The sequence below is a fragment of the Vanacampus margaritifer genome, chromosome 15 (genome assembly GCF_051991255.1).
Source record: "Vanacampus margaritifer isolate UIUO_Vmar chromosome 15, RoL_Vmar_1.0, whole genome shotgun sequence".
NCBI lineage: Eukaryota > Metazoa > Chordata > Actinopteri > Syngnathiformes > Syngnathidae > Vanacampus > Vanacampus margaritifer.
In genome coordinates, this window is record NC_135446.1 from 10,519,704 (window position 1) to 10,539,895 (window position 20,192).

Sequence of the window (20,192 nt, forward strand, 5' to 3'; positions counted from 1 at the left end):
GCACGGCTGACGTTTACTTCGACGTCGCACTACAAACGCGTGTAATGAAGAGAGGCGGGCAGAAAACAAGTGGCGCATCATCTTGGCGTAGATGATCTTCGGCCAGCTCACTGACACGGGCTGTGTGTGTGTGTGTGACTGTCATCATCGGCTTGCAGTTGCATCTCCTTCGATTTGGGATGAAATATTTGCGCTTCGCAATGGTAAACTCCCCGAATAAGACACACAGTGAATTACAACCACATAATTCGGTTATATTCTAAATGTTTACCTTAGCTTCTGTTTTTGCTACGCTTTTCGTTGAACGGGAGAAGGAGGGTGGCGCCTCCAAACATTTCTCATTTGTACGTTGCTAATGTAGCACGATGCTAACCAACACTAACACAGATGTACTAAACGTTTGTCTGCCTTTTAGGCTATTCGCAAAACAAACGCATTCGACGTGAAACTTTTACACCGAGGCGTTGTCTCAAGTGTCAACCGCGAGTAAGAAAGTGAGTACGCAGCGCTGCGTTATTACACGCCGCAATGGCATCCCGCCGGCAATGTAAGTCCTCCTGTATTAATTTTACATGTACATTTATTTCAAGGCTTTATTTCCACATGCTTTAAATATGCGGATATGGCTTCAGCTGTTTAACTGTTCATGTGCAATTCATGTGAGTGCTAAATACATTACAAGTACCATGAATGAATTAGCCAGTTAAAGCTTTGCTGACATCAAATTTTCCACTTAAATAAAATATGTACTGTACACGTATAGTAAAAAGGTAAATTCTCAAGCGATAGATTTTCAAGCTACCACGAAGGAATGACGAAATTTCATGTAAAAAAAAAAATAGTGTGACGGTTTCAACTACTGCAACTACTGTGTGGAGTTAGTTAAATACTTTAAATTACCCATAGGCTGTCTGTCTATGCAATAGGCAAGATAACTTTATTTACACAACACATTTCATACTCAATGTGCTTTAGTGGTAGTGCATCTTGCCTCACAGTTCTCAGGTAAACATGCATGTTTAGGTTTATTGAAGAGGTTGTTTGTGGTTATGTGTCGTGTGAATATCTAGTCAGTCCTGTAATAATTTGCCTTTCACCTGACATAGGCACCAACTTCAACCACTCGGTATAAGATAAGCGTCAAAGAATGGAAGTTGGATGGATACATTTTTGTTCTCCTTTTTGTTCTCTACAGGCTGAGTGTCCAACCCCCTGAAATAGACGCCTCACCAGTGTAATTTTAAAACCCATTCTCAGTCGAGGAGGTTGGAGATGAGACACTGTTGCGCGAGACCCCATCATGAGCATCCAGAGTCTCGGCGGAGCGATCGGGGATTCCCTGGGCTCTAGCCTGACGGTACGCATGAGTGGCGCAGGTGGAATCGGGAGTGCTCTCTCCGCCAGTCGAATCACCTCCCTCCTCCAAGCAATGGTCCCCACCGGCTACACCAAGCTCCAGGAGGAGCGTCTGTCTTTGGCTGACCTCAGTGTCAAACCAGAGTCTGGCTCACTCCAGAATGGCTACAGACAGGAGACGCCTCACCTCGAAGGCCGACGGGTGCTGGACCGCGCCTCTCGCTCCTCTGTCACTCTGTCAGACTCCGGAGATGGAAGCTACTCGGAACTGGAGCCCATGTTGGCTGAGAGGAGTTTGTCCAGGGACGAGGCAGATGACGATGAAGATGTGGAGGAGGAGGCACTACCCGGTGTGCACATTCTGCCCAAGGAGTCGCCTCTGGCCATGGCTTTTCAGATCCTTGTGCCTTTCCTGTTGGCCGGTTTTGGAACCGTATCAGCCGGGATGGTGCTAGACATTGTGCAGGTAATGTGAGCTGCAATTTAACTACATTCTTCCGTACTTGCTTAACTCTAAGAAGCAGATCTTTGTAGAAACTGGAATTGCCACACTGTTGTAAGGCAACAAAATCCTTTTTTGGATCAGAACCTCCATGGACACGCATTTCCCTTTTGTTGCCTGAGTGAAAACTATACATGACCACATTTCATACTGTTTTTTGGGGCAGGGCACTTTTATCCCAATTTTTTTTTATTTTATGAAAAAGAAAAACTTAGTGATACTTTGGGGGTGGTGACATGAAAACAAAATTTATCTCAAATAAAAAAAACACATAAGTTTTTCTTTTCTTTATAGCCAAAACAAAAATATATATTTTTAATATTCCCTATTTTGTCTTATTTTTGTGATTACGTTTTTTCTCTTTTATTCTTTATTTTCAGCCAAAATAGAATCTTATTTTGTTTTTCAAACATATTTCATACCTCCTTAATTTTGTGATTTCAATAATTAAAATAAATAAATAAATTGTTATTTATTTACTTAATAGCACAGCAGAAATGTTTCCTACTTTTTACCTTGTATTTTTTGGATATTTAAAAAATGTTTATTCAAAAAAATAATTATATTTTTCGGTGTCAGTAAAAAAACAAAAACAATGATCAAACTGGGAGAGACTTTCAATTTGAATTTCCATGTTAGATTCATATACTCAATTCAGTGAGAAATCAAAACAAAATGTCGATTTATGTTGGAAATTTTTATTCAAAACTAAATAAATGTGTGTTTGTTTTTTCCAGAGGGAGTAAAAACTAACTCCAAAAATGAGAGGGTCTTTGTTTTAATTAGAGTTTTTGAGTGAGATGGCAAGTAAAAAAAAAAGTGAATTTCTGCAGTGGTAACTTGCAAGAAAAGAGAATATAAAAGAAACTAGTTACTAAAAAAAAAATATACGTAAAAAAAGATTTAGATCATAGTAAACTCAGAACTTTAGTGCAATAAAACGGCAAGACCTATTACCTGTACAAATTTTCGTTGCATTTAGGTCTGGGACATTCTAAAGTTTCTCAACAAACGACAACTGAAAGGCAGTCAGTGCACATTGTTGCTTTAATGACTTCTGTTGATGTAATGCCAGAAAAATCCTGTTTTTAATTATTTTCCTTGAAGTTGTCCAGCAGGTACACATGCTAATGATCCGTTTTCCTCTCGTCTACATGATTTGGGAGATTTTGATTTTGCGTATCGAATGATTGTCAAATCCGGGCTCCGGTCTTCCTGTGTGGAGTTTGCATATTCTCCCCCGTGCCTGCGTGGGTCTTCTCTGGGCACTCTGGTTTCCTCACACATTCCAAAAACATGCATGGTAGGTTAATTGAACACTCTAAATTGTTCCTCGGTGTGACTGGTTGTTAGTCTGTGTCCCTTGCCAATGGCTGGCAACCAGTTCAGGGTGTACATCGCCTACTGCCCGAAGACAGCTGGGACAGGCTCCAGCATGCCGGTGACCCTTGTGAGAATATGCGGTTCAGATAAAAAAAATTAAAAAAAGATTGTCAAAGAACGATAAGACAGTCAATGAATGTGTATTGTGGCAGTACTATCTTGGCATGCTGTTCTCTGCCTCCAACATGTCTTTCTAAGTGCAACAAGTTGTCCCCCCTTTAGGGATAAGGTGAGTGTAATCAAATGTCCTTGCTTGCTCTATCTTTCACACGCAGCACTGGGAAGCGTTTGAGCACATGACCGAAATCTTCATCCTGGTTCCCGCTCTGCTCGGCCTCAAGGGCAACTTGGAGATGACGCTGGCCTCACGCCTCTCAACAGCGGTTAGATGAAACACGCGCATACGCACACGGGGCGTTTGCCTAATTTATTACCATTAAATGGCTTTCATCTAGTGCACTCCCAACATTTGCTTGCCATACAGTTGAAATGGACTCATTACACATCATGTACTAAAGTTTTTGGACAGTTGGCACAAAAGGGAGGAGTTAAGGCTTTGGTCAGGAAAGATTCATCACAAATAAGGTTCTTCTCTGAACTGTACTTTCATTAAATTGTCCCAAAGAAAAAGACTCTAAAAAAAATATTAAGCAGCAAAGTGTACGTCCCGATTGATTGATTATTTGATTATGAGTCTCAGTTTTGCTTTTTGTGAAATGCATGCATGAGATATCATAGTGAGCAGTGACAGTATGTGAAATACTGAGGCAGTTTGTCAATGTGTGTTCATTCCTCAACTTGGATGCCCCCTTTAGTTGAAAACATATTTACTTTGCAGGAAGAATTACTGCACAGCATGGAAATCCAAAAGATTTGCTCAACCAGTTTTAACATTTCAGTTCATTCTCATGTTTCACTTCTTAAAGAGCTAACAAGTAGCCAGCAATAAATCGGCTTTTGTTTGCTTTGGACAACCGCCCCCTCGGTTCCCCACACACAGGCCTCACACTCACGGTGGAGTGGATTTACCTTTTAGCTCAAGTGAGCTGGAAAAGATTTTTGACAGTCCATATTGTGTCAACATTGTCTAAGTGGGCCAGATTTCAATCTGTGGGTGCTGTTGCTTTTTGTGTACAACTTGTACCCAGCTGCCTATACGGAACCGGGTATTGTAATGCAAAAGTAATTCAAAACAACAGGAAGTAATTACGGTGCCCTTCTTTGGGCCGCAGAACAAAACATTCCACACCACAGGACAAGAAGTGAAAGCACAAAAAAAATAAAAAAAACAATAGCATGGGAATAGACAAGCAACATTCTCTGTGGCAAAAGATCACAGTAACAGACACTCTTATTTGCTTTTGTTGTGTGCACCCAACACAGGTGAACGTGGGCAAGATGGACTCACCTATAGAGAAGTGGAATCTAATAATAGGCAACTTGGCACTCAAGCAGGTAAATATATAACGATATTTTTGCATATCACTTGCCTCCCTACTCCTTTGTAAACACACAGAGGACACAAGGACTTATGTAATGAGTACTTGTTCTAAAGACATGTTGGAAGAGGGTGAACCCATGTTGGTGTTGCCTCAGACTTGACCATGTCAGGGACATCTGCTCGATGGAGACTCTGTTAATCATACACCCGCGCAACACGTCGTCGCACATGTTTGTATCATCCCCGTTTGCCCACTGTTTCACAATTGTGTCCACACGAACAACACTTTTTTGTTTCGTTTAGGTTCAGGCCACTGTGGTGGGCTTTTTGGCTGCCGTGGCGGCCGTGATTCTTGGCTGGATCCCCGAGGGGAAGTTCCAGATGAGCCACGCCGTGCTGCTGTGCTCCAGCAGCGTCGCCACAGCCTTCATCGCCTCCTTGCTGCAGGGTAAACGCGCCGGCGGCTTGCATCGTGTCCTTGCCACACCAAAATCACTCAGATAACAAAAATACATCATGTTTATTTTGTTTTGTCGGCACACTGAACACTTTTGTTCCACAGTCACCCCCAGTGGATACAAATCCGTGATAAAGGCCATATAAAAATGTTTTAAAAATTAAGACACACTTAAACTGATGAAAACACATTTTATAGTATCTTGTAGCATCGTTCACGGCTTGATTTAAGCCATTTATTTGTTATTCCTAATAGAAGAGCACTTTAAAACTGCCACATAAAAACAAAAGAAACGTAGTATATTTAAACATCAACATGTTCAACCAAACCTTATTTCACATGCTAACTGCACAGACCACTAAATTCGGATTTGCAAGGATGACATGAAAATCCGCAAACAAAGAGCAACTCCACTCACTTTTTGATCCTCTTGTACCAGGTTTCATCATGGTGGGCGTGATTGTGGGCTCAAAGAAGACGGGCATCAACCCGGACAATGTTGCCACGCCCATCGCTGCCAGTTTCGGTGACCTCATCACTTTGGCCATCCTGGCCTGGATCAGCCAGGGCCTCTACAAGTGCCTCGGTAGGTGAATGAGCACCAAGCAACTCATTTCAACTCGTATTCCATTTTGAACGTCAATACGGAGAAGCAGTGTCAGACACAAAAATACCTCGAGTGAGGTGGATTATTAGTTTTAGGCACTGTAATTCACATAGAGTACGCACCGTTTGGCTTTGTAGTCCCGCTGTTCCGTCGTCACGCTCCTCTGACTCTTTATTGCCCCCTGGGAGAGACTGTGGTAGTGCAATATCGCTTCACACTGGCGCTTGTAAATTTCAACAAGCCACCAGCTGTCTAATGTTTGACTATAAAAAGCATATAGAGCAGGGGATTAAGCATCTTCTAACTTTTAAAGGGAAATAAATATCAAGCCAGATGAGATTCATTCAGCTTTTAACTGCAGACTAAATCACAAACATCACAGACTTGGTGTTTCATTACTGTTAAAACACGGGGTAGACCTAGGCTTGGTTGCAAACACACCACAGATTACATTTTCAAATTGCACATGTCAAGTCATGTGCAGAGACAATCTTGAAGGGTCACTCACAGACTTTCAGAAATAGGCAGCTAACAAAAGAGTTGCTTAGTTAAATCCTTTTATCCTTTGTGGTTGCTCAGACACTCCAGAGATCCAAATATTTGCATGCAAGCAATTAAATAGTCAATTTTCCACTCTATGCCCCCCCCCCCCCTTCAATACTTGTGAAGTTTCTCTGGTTGTGAATTGTAATTCTCCAATTAAGCCAGTAGAGGTCCCCCCTGCCTCTCTCTGAAGCACAAACGCACAACCTCAGTTTGCAGAACAGACCTCCTCTCTTCTCACGGCACATTCCACATGTTTAATTTATGTCACACCCAAACCCGCTTGTAATACAAGGATACAGTCAACGCTGAATATAGCATCACATTCAAACTAACCCCGTCAGCTGTACCTCGGAAACGCAGATGTTCCCTCCAAGAGTAAACAGAGGCTCAATTTAGCAAACACGCTTCAGATTCCATATTTCCACTGCAGAACGGCGTAATGAGGCTGTCTGGCCCGTCTGTCTTCCCTCAACAATGTCCGTGTTGTGCTTGAGTGCCGGCACACTGATACTTTTCTGAAAAGTTGCAACAAAAGGCTGTTTTTTTGCTTTTTTTTTCCCCTTGAGGGAAAGGAAAACATGAATGCCCTTCATTTTGGGGGAAATCAGCTGAGTCAAGAGGAGACGCTGGCATCCAGTCAATTTTAATTATAGAGCCATTTTAATGGCCGTGAATGATGCATTGCTTTGCTTGGGGGGATAAATGCAGGAATATAATGGAGTTGTGACAAATCTCAAGTGTTTTTGTATTGAAACCGTTTTGGTCATAAAAGATGGGAATGTTTGGAAGAAGTTCATTTGAAGTCGATGTTGACGTGGACGGATTGCATTTGAAATGGGTTGTCGATTTTCAAAGTAAAATGCTGTAAGCTCTTTTATTTTATTGACATATCACAATTATTTTGAGGATCATTAACTGGATATTCCTTCAAATTTATTTTTTATTTTTGTGTATCTTGTGCAGTGAAACAATATGCAAACAAGACAGCATTAACATCTAATTGATGTCAAGGTTTGTCACATCTGGTTCTGTTAATTTTCTGTCTGTGTTACACTGTGAGGATGCAGAGATTAAGACGCGCAGCTCTAAAGTGGAGATTGTATGACACTTTTTGGACAATCGCCAAACTGCAATTCTCTGTCTGGCATGAGTACATGAAAGAATCACTGCCCAAGTGCAGTCCAGTTGTGTTGACCTTTTTAGTTAACATTTGCATTTAATCTTTTGTTTAAAAAAATGTATCATGGTACTTTTTTTGCTCTTATGTACAAGACATTATAATGAATCATTCTTTAATGTTTAAGTACCGTTATGTTCTTGTTTAAATGAATGGGACAGCATTTATACAAATTTTAATACGTTGTATTAAACAATAATAATGTACATGTCGCAATGGCGTCTCATTCACATTAATAGTTAAGTATAGTTCATATGTTATGTTTGTTTAACTATGTAAATGTTGGCGAGTATTTTTGAAGTAGTACCTGGTGTGAAAGTTTGCGAATCACTCTTTAAAAGAAAGGAATTGTTGAGTTGCAGTGATAACCGCTTCCACTTTTCTAAGAAGGGTTATTATTAACCATTCCAGATGTATTTAAAAAAAAATATATATTTTTACCCTTAGCTCAGCAGGTAGCGTGACGCCAAATGACACTGAAATCCTCTCCTCTCATAAGGAGATATGGGTTGCAAGTGGGGAGAAATCAGTGAAAGCCATTATTGGCTAATAATCACCAAGCGTGTCCTCGCAGTCTTTTCTCCAGAAGGTTCCGTTACCTCTGTGCCTCATTAAACGAGAAAGTCAGTGAGCCGGAACACTGAGAGGCCTTTCTCTTCTCTTTTGCGTTGACACCATGCAGATAATAAATCTTGGCCTGATTGCCTATAGGAGTTATTTAGTATTGGAGTGAAACTGATCCACCTGGAAAACAGGCTTTAAGCAGGTGTTCAACCTAATTATTCTTTTCTCTTTTTTTTTTGGGAAAAAAAAAAGACCCGTATTGTTGGTTGAACCAAAACGTATTTGTGTTTCTGCAGCTTAATTACCATGCGAGACATTCAACATGTGCTTGAGCACAAAACGTCTTTGTGATTCATTCCGGGCTGACACTTTGCGGCTCTGTAACACGCTCGGGCGACTTGAAAGCGGGACGGATGACCACATCTCCGCTTCCTCCTCCAGATTCCTACCCGTACGTTTCCTCCCTGGTCTGTGCCTTCTTCATGTGTCTGACGCCTCTGTGGATGGTCATCTCCTCCAAGCACCCGGCCAGCCGCACCCTGCTCTACTCCGGATGGGAGCCGGTCATCACGGCCATGGTCATCAGCAGGTATTTGTCTGCGGCGCTTGAAAAGGGAACGTTTGGACAAACAGTTATTCTGTTTTGTAACTCTGTGTCTGGTTTGTCTGATGACTCATCCCTGAAAGGAATTGCAGCAGCTCCCGAGCGCCGATGCTCTCAGAGTCCCCCAAGCTTTATAAATGCAGCTCTTGTCTTCGGTGTGCTTATTTATTTATTTTTTGCCCGTGCGGCGTTCGAACCATCTTTAATAGATGAGCTGGAAGAGCAAATAGATTCGTATCAACATGAGCTGAGAACAACTATAAACTCTTTTCTTTTCAGCAGATTGTGAAGCCAGTGACCTTTACTGCACTTATAGAGAAGTGCACTAACGGTAAACTCTATTCTAGAATAAATGTATATTCCCGCAATTGATACTACATTGGAACAAGTGACCAAACACCAAAGTCGTGCTAATGCTGGGCATTGGCGAGCTGCTCGCTTTTTCTCCAATGGCACCATCGACGTGTGAGCGCTCCAGCGAGCTGATCGAGCGGCGTCCTTTGAGCGGCGTTCAGCTGGAGTGGCGCAGCGTTGTTGCCAATTACTTTTCATCAGCAGCCAGGTGCAAACACGCTTGTAAATGATCCAATTATCTTCACCACTGCAGCATCGGAGGGCTCATCCTGGACAAAACGGTGTCTGACCCCAATCTGGCTGGAATTGTGGTGTACACCCCCGTCATCAATGGTGAGTCACACTTGTACTCAATGACGGCGCCAAATAATCATTTATAATTCATTTAAAATGTTTATTATTAATGTAAAATTATATAATTATTATATTAATAATTATTCTAATAATGAAAATCACATTTAAAGTTACTATTTACTGATGTTTTTATTTTTTTGTAATGCATTCAATAATCTTTGACTGCCAGACGTTTTCAGAAAAGGGATGCCGTGGGTGCCAGCCGATTTAAGCATTTTTGACTGATCTTTCAAGGTCCACAGAAAATTATGTGTTTGGACTATGGAAACACACATACTACCAAATGAAAGATTGGACTCTCATCTTTCATCAGAAAAAAAAGTTTGTTTCTACCTTATTCCGTTTTTCAGTAATCAACTATAGAAAATGGTTAGTTTCACCTCTGTTTTGGAAAAAAAAACGTCTTTTAACGTCTTTGGCACTCCTCCATAGGATTTTACTAAACGTTATTTAACGTTTTTGGCAGTCAAAGAGTTAATAACTTCAATCCATATATTTTAATTAAATGAATTGATTAAAATGTAAGTAGTTAATTACATTTCTAGTTAATAAAAGCAAAGGCCATTCAGACCAGATGCTTTTACTGATTATCTTTTTTGTAGTGCAGAAGGAGGAAGTCAAAGGCCTCCTCCTCCAGGCAGTCGTTTTACTGACGTACAGTAAAACATCAAGGCAGCTGTTAAAATGAACGTTACACCCCAAAAGTCCACAGTGTCATACACTTTGAACACGACTTTATAAATCCACGGCAGCTTAAATGAGCACAATCCTTGGAATTCCAGCGCCTGGTGTGTGTGATGGGTCTTTCCTTCCATTGGCCCTTCAGCTTCATGCATCTTATCAGGTTGAGCCAGACTGAAATTAAATAGCATGCGTGGCACAGTAACAGATAATGCGGGGGTATTTTGATTAGAAATGATTAAATACAGTGAAGGCCCATTTATCGCAGGGGATGCAATGCAGACCCACCCACAAAAGTTTGCAACATAGTGAGGCCATATAGAATTTTTTTATCTTATCCAACATACATTAATCCCCTGCCTCTCAAGCAAAACAAGTGCTATAGCAAATATAGAGATGAAGTTGGTCCACTTGCTCGACTCCCACATTACCTTACCTTATGCAGACTCACCTTCAGTTATTATAATGGGCATGCAAATTCCTGCCTTCCGGAGTTCAGCCAAGACAGCATATTTTTATGCGAAGCAAACCATGAGAGCGTATTTGTCTCTCAGCTGCGACTTTTATGAATGTCAAAGCAGACAAACAGAAGGCCGCTCCATCAGCATTTCCCGGCAAAAAATGGCTCATCACCATAAATTAATATAACCTTTTAATATTTGATTATGGTCATTTTCGCTCCTCTCCCGGCACCTCTTTGGGGCCACTTTGCACTGTCCATTGCGACGCGGCACCTGAGACATGAGGTTTGAATTCAATGTTAATATAAAGAGACAGTCAACAAGACGGTGAGCAATTCTCGCTCAAATTGCTTTTACCGCAGAGACGTCATCCGGGTCACTAACGGCCAGCGGAAAATGAATGCGTAGCGACTCGGCTTGTTGAAATGCAGCACAAAAATGAAGTCGGCAAGGGCCAGTGTAAGGGATGATGTGTGGATATTTGATAAGGAAGAAGCTGCATTGAGCTTGATAAGAAATGACAGGTCAAATGAAATAGCCCGCTGCATTATAATTTCTCCTGCGACGGAATAGATATTCACGCCTCAAATCAAAAGAGGACGGCCACGTAAAAGCTGTGTTGGTGCAACAAAATAGCTTGAAAATGGCCGTGTTGCCTTCATTTAGCATTCGCTCCTGCGTTGAAATTCCACTCGTTTCCTCTTCACGTTTACACGAAACTCTTCTAGATGCAGATTGTCAGCAAATGTTTTCAAGTAGCAGCGTTACAAACGTGTGAAAGGGTGAATGAAATAATATCCATAGAATGAATTTAAATGCACCATCCCTAGCAAGAAGACACATTGAAGCGTGCGTCAGGTTCTAATTAAGATGAATCGGCTTACTCAAACGTCAAACAGGCTTTCCGGCTCTTATGGATGCGCCTTTGATGAATATTATAATCAGCTTATTTGCAATATGAAGTCCGATCATTGAAATGTTTTCCATTTCCAATCGACGGTGCGGCATGGCTCGGTGGTAGAGTGTGCCAATCCGGAGGTTGACGGTTCGATCCCCGACCCCTGTGACCATGTCGGAGTGTCTTTGAGTAAGATCCTGAAGTCCCATCAGTAGGGTTAGGTTATCATCCATCATTTTCCATACTAATTGATAGTTAAGTATGTAATAGCACTTTAAAATGTGGAAAAAATGTCAAGGCACGAATTATTGGCCGTCTTATTTCTACTCGGTAAAATTCCCTGATTATACCGGCTGTTTATTTGCAATGTATTTATTTATTCATTGCATTCTCATTACTCATTTCCGCAACATTTCACTGGTGATGTGAAACGTGTCTTTGTTCTTATTGTGGAGCGTCCCTGCAGACTCCTAACTGATGCACATGACGTTTTTTAATCCGTCCTCATCATCAGCGCGTTTGCTTCGGCGCACCTTTGATTTGAGATAAGACGACCGCCGACTTTATAGCTCACTCCCACCGACGCTCATTATATTTGATGTCAGCGCGTCGCGTCACATTGGTGTATGCAATCCCTCCGGGCGGAGCGGACCGGGTTGAGACAGACGTGGACCCCCCGCTGGTGTCTCCACACAGACCACTTCACCGTCCTCATCTTGGCGTCTGACAAAGCCAGTGACCTGAATAAGACACATTTGCCTCAAACCTCTTCCAAGCAACCTCCCCCCCCTCATTTTATGCCCCTGGCTAAATCACCAAATTCAAAAGCAGCAATTATTTGTTTAGACAGCCCAACATTTTATTTCACAAATTCTGTATGGGCCTTGAAATCCCCAATTTGCATAAAAATTATAAATAAAATCAAAGCCGTCTTGCGTCCTTCTAATATTGACACGAGTACAATAGTATGACCAAAAAAAAAATTTAAAATCTTAAATAGTGAACGTGACTCCTTTTATGGGATCCTTGAAAAGACTTGAATGTGATCATTAAAAATGAAGTCCGTGATTATTCTTTAAAAAGAAATTGTAACATGCACGCACATTTGTCCTTGCTATTGCGTTAGCTTCTGCTGTTGCTTGCACTTCCTGCCATCATAGAAAAACGCTGACACATTTAGGACCACTTTCACATAATCGTATAACTCACATTAGTGGCATTGAATGCACTTTTCACACAATTAGTATTTGTATGTCGCTCCCAAAATACAATTGTTCAATCATCAATGGATGCCTTTCGTGGCGTCTAGGTATCGGGGGCAACCTGGTGGCCATTCAGTCCAGCCGGATTTCCACTTTCCTGCATTTCCACCACGCCCCCGGGGAGGTCCCCGACGAGGCCAAGGGCTGCTACTACCCCTGCCGCACCTTCTTTGGCACAGGTGAGTCCCGTGCCAGTGAGTGTACCTGCTGGAATAACTTCTCCTCCTTTTTACCCATGCAGGAGCCAATCACCGATCTGCTCAGGTTCTCCTCCTCTTGGTCATCCCCGGCCATCTTATATTCCTTTACACCATTCACCTGATGAAGAGTGGACACACCACGCTGACACCCATCTTCATGTCCGTCTACCTGGCTGCTGCTCTGCTGCAGGTATGCAAACGCTCACCGTTGAACTCGTCAAAACACTTTATATTCTACACACGCTCGTCCATTTGTTCACGTGACTTTATAAAGTATTCAAATAGCAAGTGTCATCTTCCATTGGCGCTGGCATATGGTCATGTAAGTGTAAAGGCAAATTTGGTAGCGGGGGGGGTGCGCATCATCTCAATTCGAGAGGTTGGCGGTTGCAGGACGCCAAAAGGACTATTTATAATTTCAGGTTTTGACATGAGAGGGATTGCCTTGAATTCTGAGTAAGTGCCGCATGGACTGTCTCAGTGTGCGAATGTGATTGGAATAATGCAGATGTTATTTTACGAAAAAGAGCTGAGAGACATGAGAGCAAGATATACACCCCCCCGCAAAATTAGATGTACATGGTTAAAAAAAGAAAAGAAACCAAATTTCACCCATTAGAAAATCCAAGGGTGAGCAAGTGTGACCCTGCTCATCTAAAAATAAATACATAAATTAAATTGATTGTAAAAACTCGAAAGTGAAAAGCAGAGTGATTTTTTTTTTTTTTTTATCTGTTTGTCAAATCTATCGCTATTATAGCGAAAAGTGATTGCAGATTTGTTATTTACAGCTCTCGCAATGTAGCTACTAATAATAACTGAGTGTAAATACTCAGTTATGAGCAACAACAACAAGAAAAGACACGACTTTTAATGGTCGACTTGAAATCTTCTGTTGCAAAATATCTATTTCTTCTTGAGTGGTTCACGTGCAGTGGTTACTTTCTCTCCCCCTTGAGTACTGCCCTGCAATGATTAAGAACAAACAATGACGATACAAACAAACAAAAAGCAATAAACGTGAAAAGCAAAAAGAAGGTGCTATACTGGCATCTTTGCTCACCTCCTGAATATCCAAAATGGCAGCGTTTTGTGCAGCCGCGCCATTGTGAGTCACTTTTGATGCCATCATGGATTACCTGCAAGTGATGTTGCACTTCATAGCAAACTGTCGGAATGGTGATCCGATTTCCGAGGCGAGTGCTGTCTGTCTTTTTTTTTTTCCCCATCTATAGACTGTGAAGCGATGAGATCAAATTTAGTCCCGGATCAATGCTCTTCACATCAGTAGCAAGGAATAATGACAGAGTGGCACCAAATGTTCTTTCCACTCACAAAAAAGCGAAATAATTTCAACGAGCTAAAAGGTGCGTGGAAAAAAAATGCCCACGAGAGCCTCCTTGTTTGCCCGTTGCCAGGTGTTGCTGCTGTTGTGCATCGCCGACTGGATGGTGCACTCCATGTGGCGCAGCGGCAAAGACCCCGACAGCTTCTCCATCCCCTACCTGACGGCCCTGGGCGACCTGCTGGGCACCGCCCTGCTGGCGCTCAGCTTCCACTTCCTGTGGCTCATCGGCGACCAGGACAGCGACGTGGGCGACTGACGCCTGGTGACGTACTGGTCCGTTCTCTTCCGTACATTTGCGCTGCTCTCACTCTGGAGACTTTTTTGCACCAAAAAGCACTTGCTTGTTACTAAAGGCGATCTAGTTTGCAAGAATCATTCTTGGACGGACTTTGTTTTGGGACCCTTGTGGGGAGCGGCAGAGTTCCAATTCGACATCCAAATTGGTTGGTGCAATCAATCTAAGCGTCTTTTCTTTTTCTTTTTTTTTCATCCTCCTCTCAAAATGGATGCCGTATGAGATGGCTGCTTGTAGCACGCTTTGGTGGACGTTTACATGCGTAACGTACGTTATATTATATTCTACGTCAGCACGGTCTCATTCTGTCATATAGTATGTCTCTTGTACGTATGACAGGAACCAGTTTTCAAACCAGTACCCTATGTGCCTGTTGAGATTGAGACTAGTTGACAAGGTATTGTTCTGTTATTCTAACTTTGTGTTTTAAGTGTATGTCAGTTGTGCCCCCCCCCCCAAAAAAAAATGGCTGACATTGTAACAGTAGTGTGTATGCCATTTTACTTTTTTTTAAAATAAATTTCTAAATAAATGTATTTCCAACATATGATCTGATATCCTATTTTTGCTCAAGTTGCAAGCGTTTACAAATTGAATTTCCACTGCCACAGTCAGGTGTCCAATCCATTAGAAAAGCTTTTGGCTGGTGCGTGTGGCCAAAAGGATACACTCACACGGTGGCATCCAATTAAAGGTATATATTTTTTGCATCTTCCGGGTGGATCATCTTAACCCTGGAGAACCCAAGAACCCTTTTCTTCTTTGGAAAATTATGAATTATACATTAAATGACTGCTATAAGTTCACTGAGCACCAAAATATATGTTTTTTTCAACTTTAGCCCTTTATTCCCTAATTTATGATTAGGGCAAAATTTGACCCTTTTGGGATTTAGGGGTATCATTTCGAAAAAATCAGAATAACAAAAACTGTCAGTAAACTATTTAGAATTTAAGAAAATAATCAATCAAATACACAGCTACATTGAACAATATCATTTTTTTGTTTTATTTATTGCATTTTAGAACTGGATTTTGAATGTACAAACACACTTTGGCCAATGGAAACAAGAACACAGGGACAAAATCACTGCTGGAAAAAAAAAGGTCTTTGTTATTTGAGTAGCAGAATTTATAGGGGCCGAATTTGACCCCGTGGGTTCTCCAGGGTTAATTGGTTCTCCATCCTGTCAATCATTCCTGAGAAAAGTTGACATAATGTCATGCGTGCTCATTCCTAGCTGCGCATGTGCACGTCGAGTGTTGGTAGCATGTAGCAGGTGAGCTTCGATTTGAGCCATTCGTTGAAGCGCTACCGAAAATGGATGACAGTCGCAAGAGGACGCCAGTCTATGAAACCCAAGCTGGCTGCAGAGAATGTAAACAGAACGTTGCAAGCTAGAGGTAGATGAGCTCGCAGGCTCCTGACATTTGTACGGCGTTTTCCCCCGGACGAGCAGGAGAGCTGGTAGGATGGGCTTTCTCGTTCACATTATTTAAAAAGTGACTTCTACTTTTTGAGAAAATCGTCTGTTTTACCTTTTAAAATCCATGAGATCTTGGTCACATGACGGGTGCCTCACATCACAATTAAATTGGGCATTGGAATGTGAAAGCGCCTCCCTGACGTGTCTTTGAAGGTGCAGAAGTGCAGCCTTATTAAAGCAATGTTCTTCAATCTGGTGATCAAAAGCTCCAGAGTGCAGGGAGAATTATTTATTTATTTTTAATCTTTATGGATTTTCTCCCCATTCAAACACACCCAGTTACTTCCCCAAAGATCGCATCAAGGCTAATGATTAGCTTTTTTTTTTTTTTAAATCACCTATTTACAGTGGCAGAAATTTGATTCAGATTCAGACAATTTTATTTGTCCTCCAAGGGGAGGGCAATTCATTTGCAGCTTACCAGTCTGCACACACACCTACAATCAATCCGTTAACGAGCAGCATACAAGACACATCAAAGCATGGAAGAAATGACTGGGCCTAGAGAACCTACAATTTGTAGGACAAGATAAGTAAGACGCAATAAGATTAAGTGATCAGATCAGACGGTATAAAAGAAAGTTGCACCCTATGGCGTATATGCCACGGAGGAGGCGGGACTTCCAGCTTCTGGGTTTCACACATCAGCGCTGTTTCCGGTTGCGACGTGTGTGAGCCGCGTCCTCGGTGCTCGCGCTTCCGCCCTTGTGCCCCTCGGTTGCGCGTTCCCGTCGACGGGTGCGAGTGTGTAGTGTGTCTCAGTTGCCTGAAGCATTTCGGAGAGCGGGAGCGCGCGGTGGTGGTGGTGGTGCGAGTGTTGGAACGTGGCCGGAAACGGGCGCTGATGTGTGAAACCCGGAAGTCTGAAGTCGGTGGCATCTTTGCCATATACTTGCTGTGAAACGTGCACCCCAGGCCCTATACAGCAGGCACGCAATGTGCAGCCTATATACCTGGTGTAGGATGTGTGCCCGAGGTGCGCAACGTGCACACCATAATATACTAGGCGCGCACTGCGCGCTTTATCTAATACATGGGGTGTGCATTGCGTGCCTCGTGTAACTAGGGTGCACGTTGCAGTTTATAGCAACACTGCAAAGAAACACAAAGAGGGGAAAAAAGTTGGACTATCACAAGAAAAGTTGCATTTTTAAAAGGGAAAAAAGAAAAGTTATGCTGAAAAGCCTTTCAAGAAAAATGTCATTAGAAGAAACAAACCATAATATTAAGTGAATAATGTGAATTTTAAAGATAAAAATGCAGATTTTTTTGTAAAAAGAAAATAAAACTCAGAAAATGCCCTAAAATTACAAAAGAAAGACAAACAAAAGACTGGTCCTACAAATGGTTTAACAAAGAAATGTATCACAAGTTAAACATGAAAAAAAAAAGTCATAAAGTTACTTTGTAAAATGGTATTATTGGTTGTAGTTTTTCAAGAGGGTGGGGAGTTTTAACATTGTAAAAAATTCCCTCCAAAAATTGAACATAACAGTTTGAAATGGCAGCTTCTGGTTTTTGATGAACACTAAATAAAAAAAGGGGGGGTCAGGACCTGACGTGAATAAATTACAATTAAATAATATTACAAGAAAACACAACGGATATTGAAACAAAATAAGAATAGTGTGATTAAATGACTGAGAAAAAAAAAAAAAAAACGTACACAATTCAATGCGGCCCGAACCCTCCTCGGCACGGTTGAACACACGACTGTGGACATCAACTGCCTACAAAGCACAAAAACTTAAAATTCTTTGCTTGTCCTGTTACTGTGTCACAATGTGGTGGTCCGATAAGTCAATTAACATAATCATATCATATCATATCCATTCAAATTCAAGAGAGGGCACTCTGTACATACAGTAATTGCCTGTTGAAAAGAATTATGTCTGCTGGAATGAAAGTGATTTAAAAAAAAAAACTGCAACAACTTTCCTCCCCCAAATATCTGTTTTGCTTTGAAGCTGCAGTGGTTTGGAATTTCCAAAGATGTGCTGGCTGGCCCAGCGTAATATTGCTCACTTTAAGAGCATGTCAGGCGCTTCACAGTGCAATGGGGAGTGCCGTTATTCATCTTGATGTCGCTCGGCAGCGCTAATCTGTGATTCCCAACTGAATCTTTCATAATAGCTTAACCCAAGGGGGGAGGGGGGGCATTTAAATACTCTAATATTTCAATGGACAAAGCAGTTTAAATAATCCTTGCTGTCTCGCAGCAACGCTTCCAAAGACAATCAAATAGTAAATAAGCACAAATCAAGTTAGTGTGAGTCGGCGGGCAGCTTCACGAGTTCCAGTGATCTTTAAAGTCTGCCGTCCTGCCTGCCTCGTGTTGACGGGCCGGCCTGTCCAAGGCTGCGCTGCGGCTCCAAAGCGTTAAGGGTCTTGGGTGTCACTCGGTCGGTCGGAAGGATGGACGGCGAGACTTTGAGGTGCCAACATCCCGTTTGTCCTGGAGGCAGCTGGCGAGAGTCGAAATGAGGTGGACGCGAGCCATGATGTGTATTTGATGCAAATTGGGTTGAGGGAGCGAGCAAACGTTTGTTTGAAACCTGCCAGGAGCATCACAAGGACTCTTCAAGTCTTGTTCCTTCCACCTGGAAGACCTGCTTCACCCACATTCCATCCAAAATGGAGCTGATTTGACATTCTGGCGTGCAAATAAGTGCACATGTATTTGCTCTGCGCTCACCCCCCGCAAGTCAGTCCCTCGCCGCTAGTCCAGCCGGAGGTAGCCGGGCGTGGAGTAGTTAAACATGAGGAAGTCCAGCTTGTAAAGCTGGTACAGCTGGACCTGCTGCGGAGTGCTGATGTTGCTGAAGAACTGCGCCGTCATGGCGTCGGTGGTGCGGGTGGACTTGGCGTAGCTGGGGAAGCGCAGGGAGTCGGCCACGCCGGCCAGCCGCAGCACGTAGTTGGCGTCCTCCTCCAGGGTCTCGTACTTGCCCACCAGGTCGTAGTGGATGTGGCACGGGTGGCACAGCTGGTAGACGGTCTGCCAGTGCTCGTTGAGCGGCCCGTCGCGCCGGGTGGCCGGGTCGGCCAGGTACTCGGCGAACTCCTTGAATGTGACGTCGGCGCCGTTGGCCAGAGCGTCCTGCGTGGCGTTCTTGCGGTAGCGCCGCACGATGCGCGTGCCGAAGCGCTTGTGGAAGGACGAGTTGTACTTGAGGGTGAACTTGTTGCGGTAGGCGGACACCAGCCTCTCGAAGGGCTCGCGCACAAACAGGAACTTCAGGTAGTTCTTCAAGCGGTGGTTGATCTCGGCGATGCTGTACTGGTTCAGCGTCTTGAGGTTGGACGGGACGTGGGCTTCATTGGACGGGATTTCCATCGGGTCGCTGCGGGAGACAAGCATCGAGAACCATAAGCTGGGAAAGTTCTGACTTGGCAATGAACACATTTTGGTAGCAACACACGAATAATCCATTCTAACATGAAGCTTCAGAGCATATGTAGAGTTATAAAAAATGGCACCTTAATGGACATATGAGAGTGACATGGATAAAATTCACTTCCAGAAACGTTCTGTCAGCCACACATGCCATTTAGTTCTACTGGTATCAGCTGCTGTCCTGAGTACCCAATACATTGAAACAAGGCCGTATCGGGAAATGTCTAAACGATACCTGGTACTTACTCTCTAAAAACAGCTGGGTCAAAAATAAGCAAAAAGGGACAGACCCAAATTTTTGGGTTATGAAGAGGAATAATGAATTTTGTCCTCTTTGCGTGTTCCAAAAATGAAGATAGATTTAATGTAAGCAAAATACACCTTTGCAAAAATGATTTAATAAGAAACAGAGAATCTCTGGACAAATAACAGCCTCTATCATCACTTAAACATTGTGGGATTCAGAGCGTCAAATGTAGCTCTTCCGCGTGCACAATGGTTTCTTATAGTTAAAAAGACCTCCTCTCTTTCATTTGTAGACAAAACATACTCTCTGGTACTTTTCCGTGAGCGATGGCGAAAACAGAGTCAGGTGTGGGTGTTCAAAACAGATTCGGTTCTCAAGGACCAAATGTGTTTTCGCACAAAGTGCTGGGAAAGAACTTTTTTAGACTAAATAGTATGTCCCAGCTTAAGGTCAGCCTATACGAAGTCAACACCATCTGCTCTGCACAGGACACAAAACATTTCGACAAGGTTAATATAAAGAATTAAAATGTTCATAATGTGTAACAATAGTTGATATATGAAATTAGGTAT

General features: G+C 42.5%; 2 protein-coding genes across 7 annotated transcripts in view; one reads left to right on the forward strand and one right to left on the reverse strand.

Moving 5' to 3' along the window:
• The first annotated feature begins 53 nt into the window (after window positions 1-53).
• On the forward strand, window positions 54-15,035 carry slc41a2b (solute carrier family 41 member 2b). 5 transcript variants are annotated; one of them, XM_077544462.1, is made up of 12 exons: window positions 54-203; window positions 416-547; window positions 1,196-1,822; window positions 3,517-3,624; window positions 4,625-4,696; window positions 4,986-5,130; window positions 5,579-5,725; window positions 8,475-8,622; window positions 9,245-9,324; window positions 12,695-12,826; window positions 12,889-13,037; window positions 14,266-15,035. In XM_077544462.1, the coding sequence occupies exons 3-12, from the start codon at window positions 1,301-1,303 to the stop codon at window positions 14,449-14,451; spliced, it is 1,689 nt and encodes a 562-aa protein (XP_077400588.1). In that variant the 5' UTR covers window positions 54-203; window positions 416-547; window positions 1,196-1,300; the 3' UTR covers window positions 14,452-15,035. The 5 variants fall into 5 exon arrangements, with proteins under 5 accessions (XP_077400588.1, XP_077400591.1, XP_077400592.1 ...); XM_077544465.1 differs by having other exon boundaries at window positions 416-494; XM_077544464.1 differs by lacking the exon at window positions 54-203 and adding an exon at window positions 208-344.
• Window positions 14,967-20,192, reverse strand: part of chst11 (carbohydrate (chondroitin 4) sulfotransferase 11) — a 62,157-nt gene continuing 56,931 nt past the window's right edge. For both annotated transcript variants that reach the window (XM_077544468.1, XM_077544467.1), the window contains exon 4: window positions 14,967-19,320. In XM_077544468.1, the coding sequence (XP_077400594.1) occupies window positions 18,696-19,320 (625 nt within the window). In that variant the 3' untranslated portion in view covers window positions 14,967-18,695. The remainder of the gene's footprint in view (window positions 19,321-20,192) is intronic.

What these genes read in the sequence shown, in the direction of transcription:
- slc41a2b (XM_077544462.1), top strand. Translation starts at nt 1,301, where the DNA reads ATGAGCATCCAGAGTCTCGGCGGAGCGATCGGGGATTCCCTGGGCTCT. An exon ending in CCGCACCTTCTTTGGCACAG is followed by an intron (nt 12,827 to 12,888) that starts GTGAGTCCCGTG and finishes TTACCCATGCAG; the next exon opens with GAGCCAATCACCGATCTGCT. An exon ending in TGGCTGCTGCTCTGCTGCAG is followed by an intron (nt 13,038 to 14,265) that starts GTATGCAAACGC and finishes GCCCGTTGCCAG; the next exon opens with GTGTTGCTGCTGTTGTGCAT.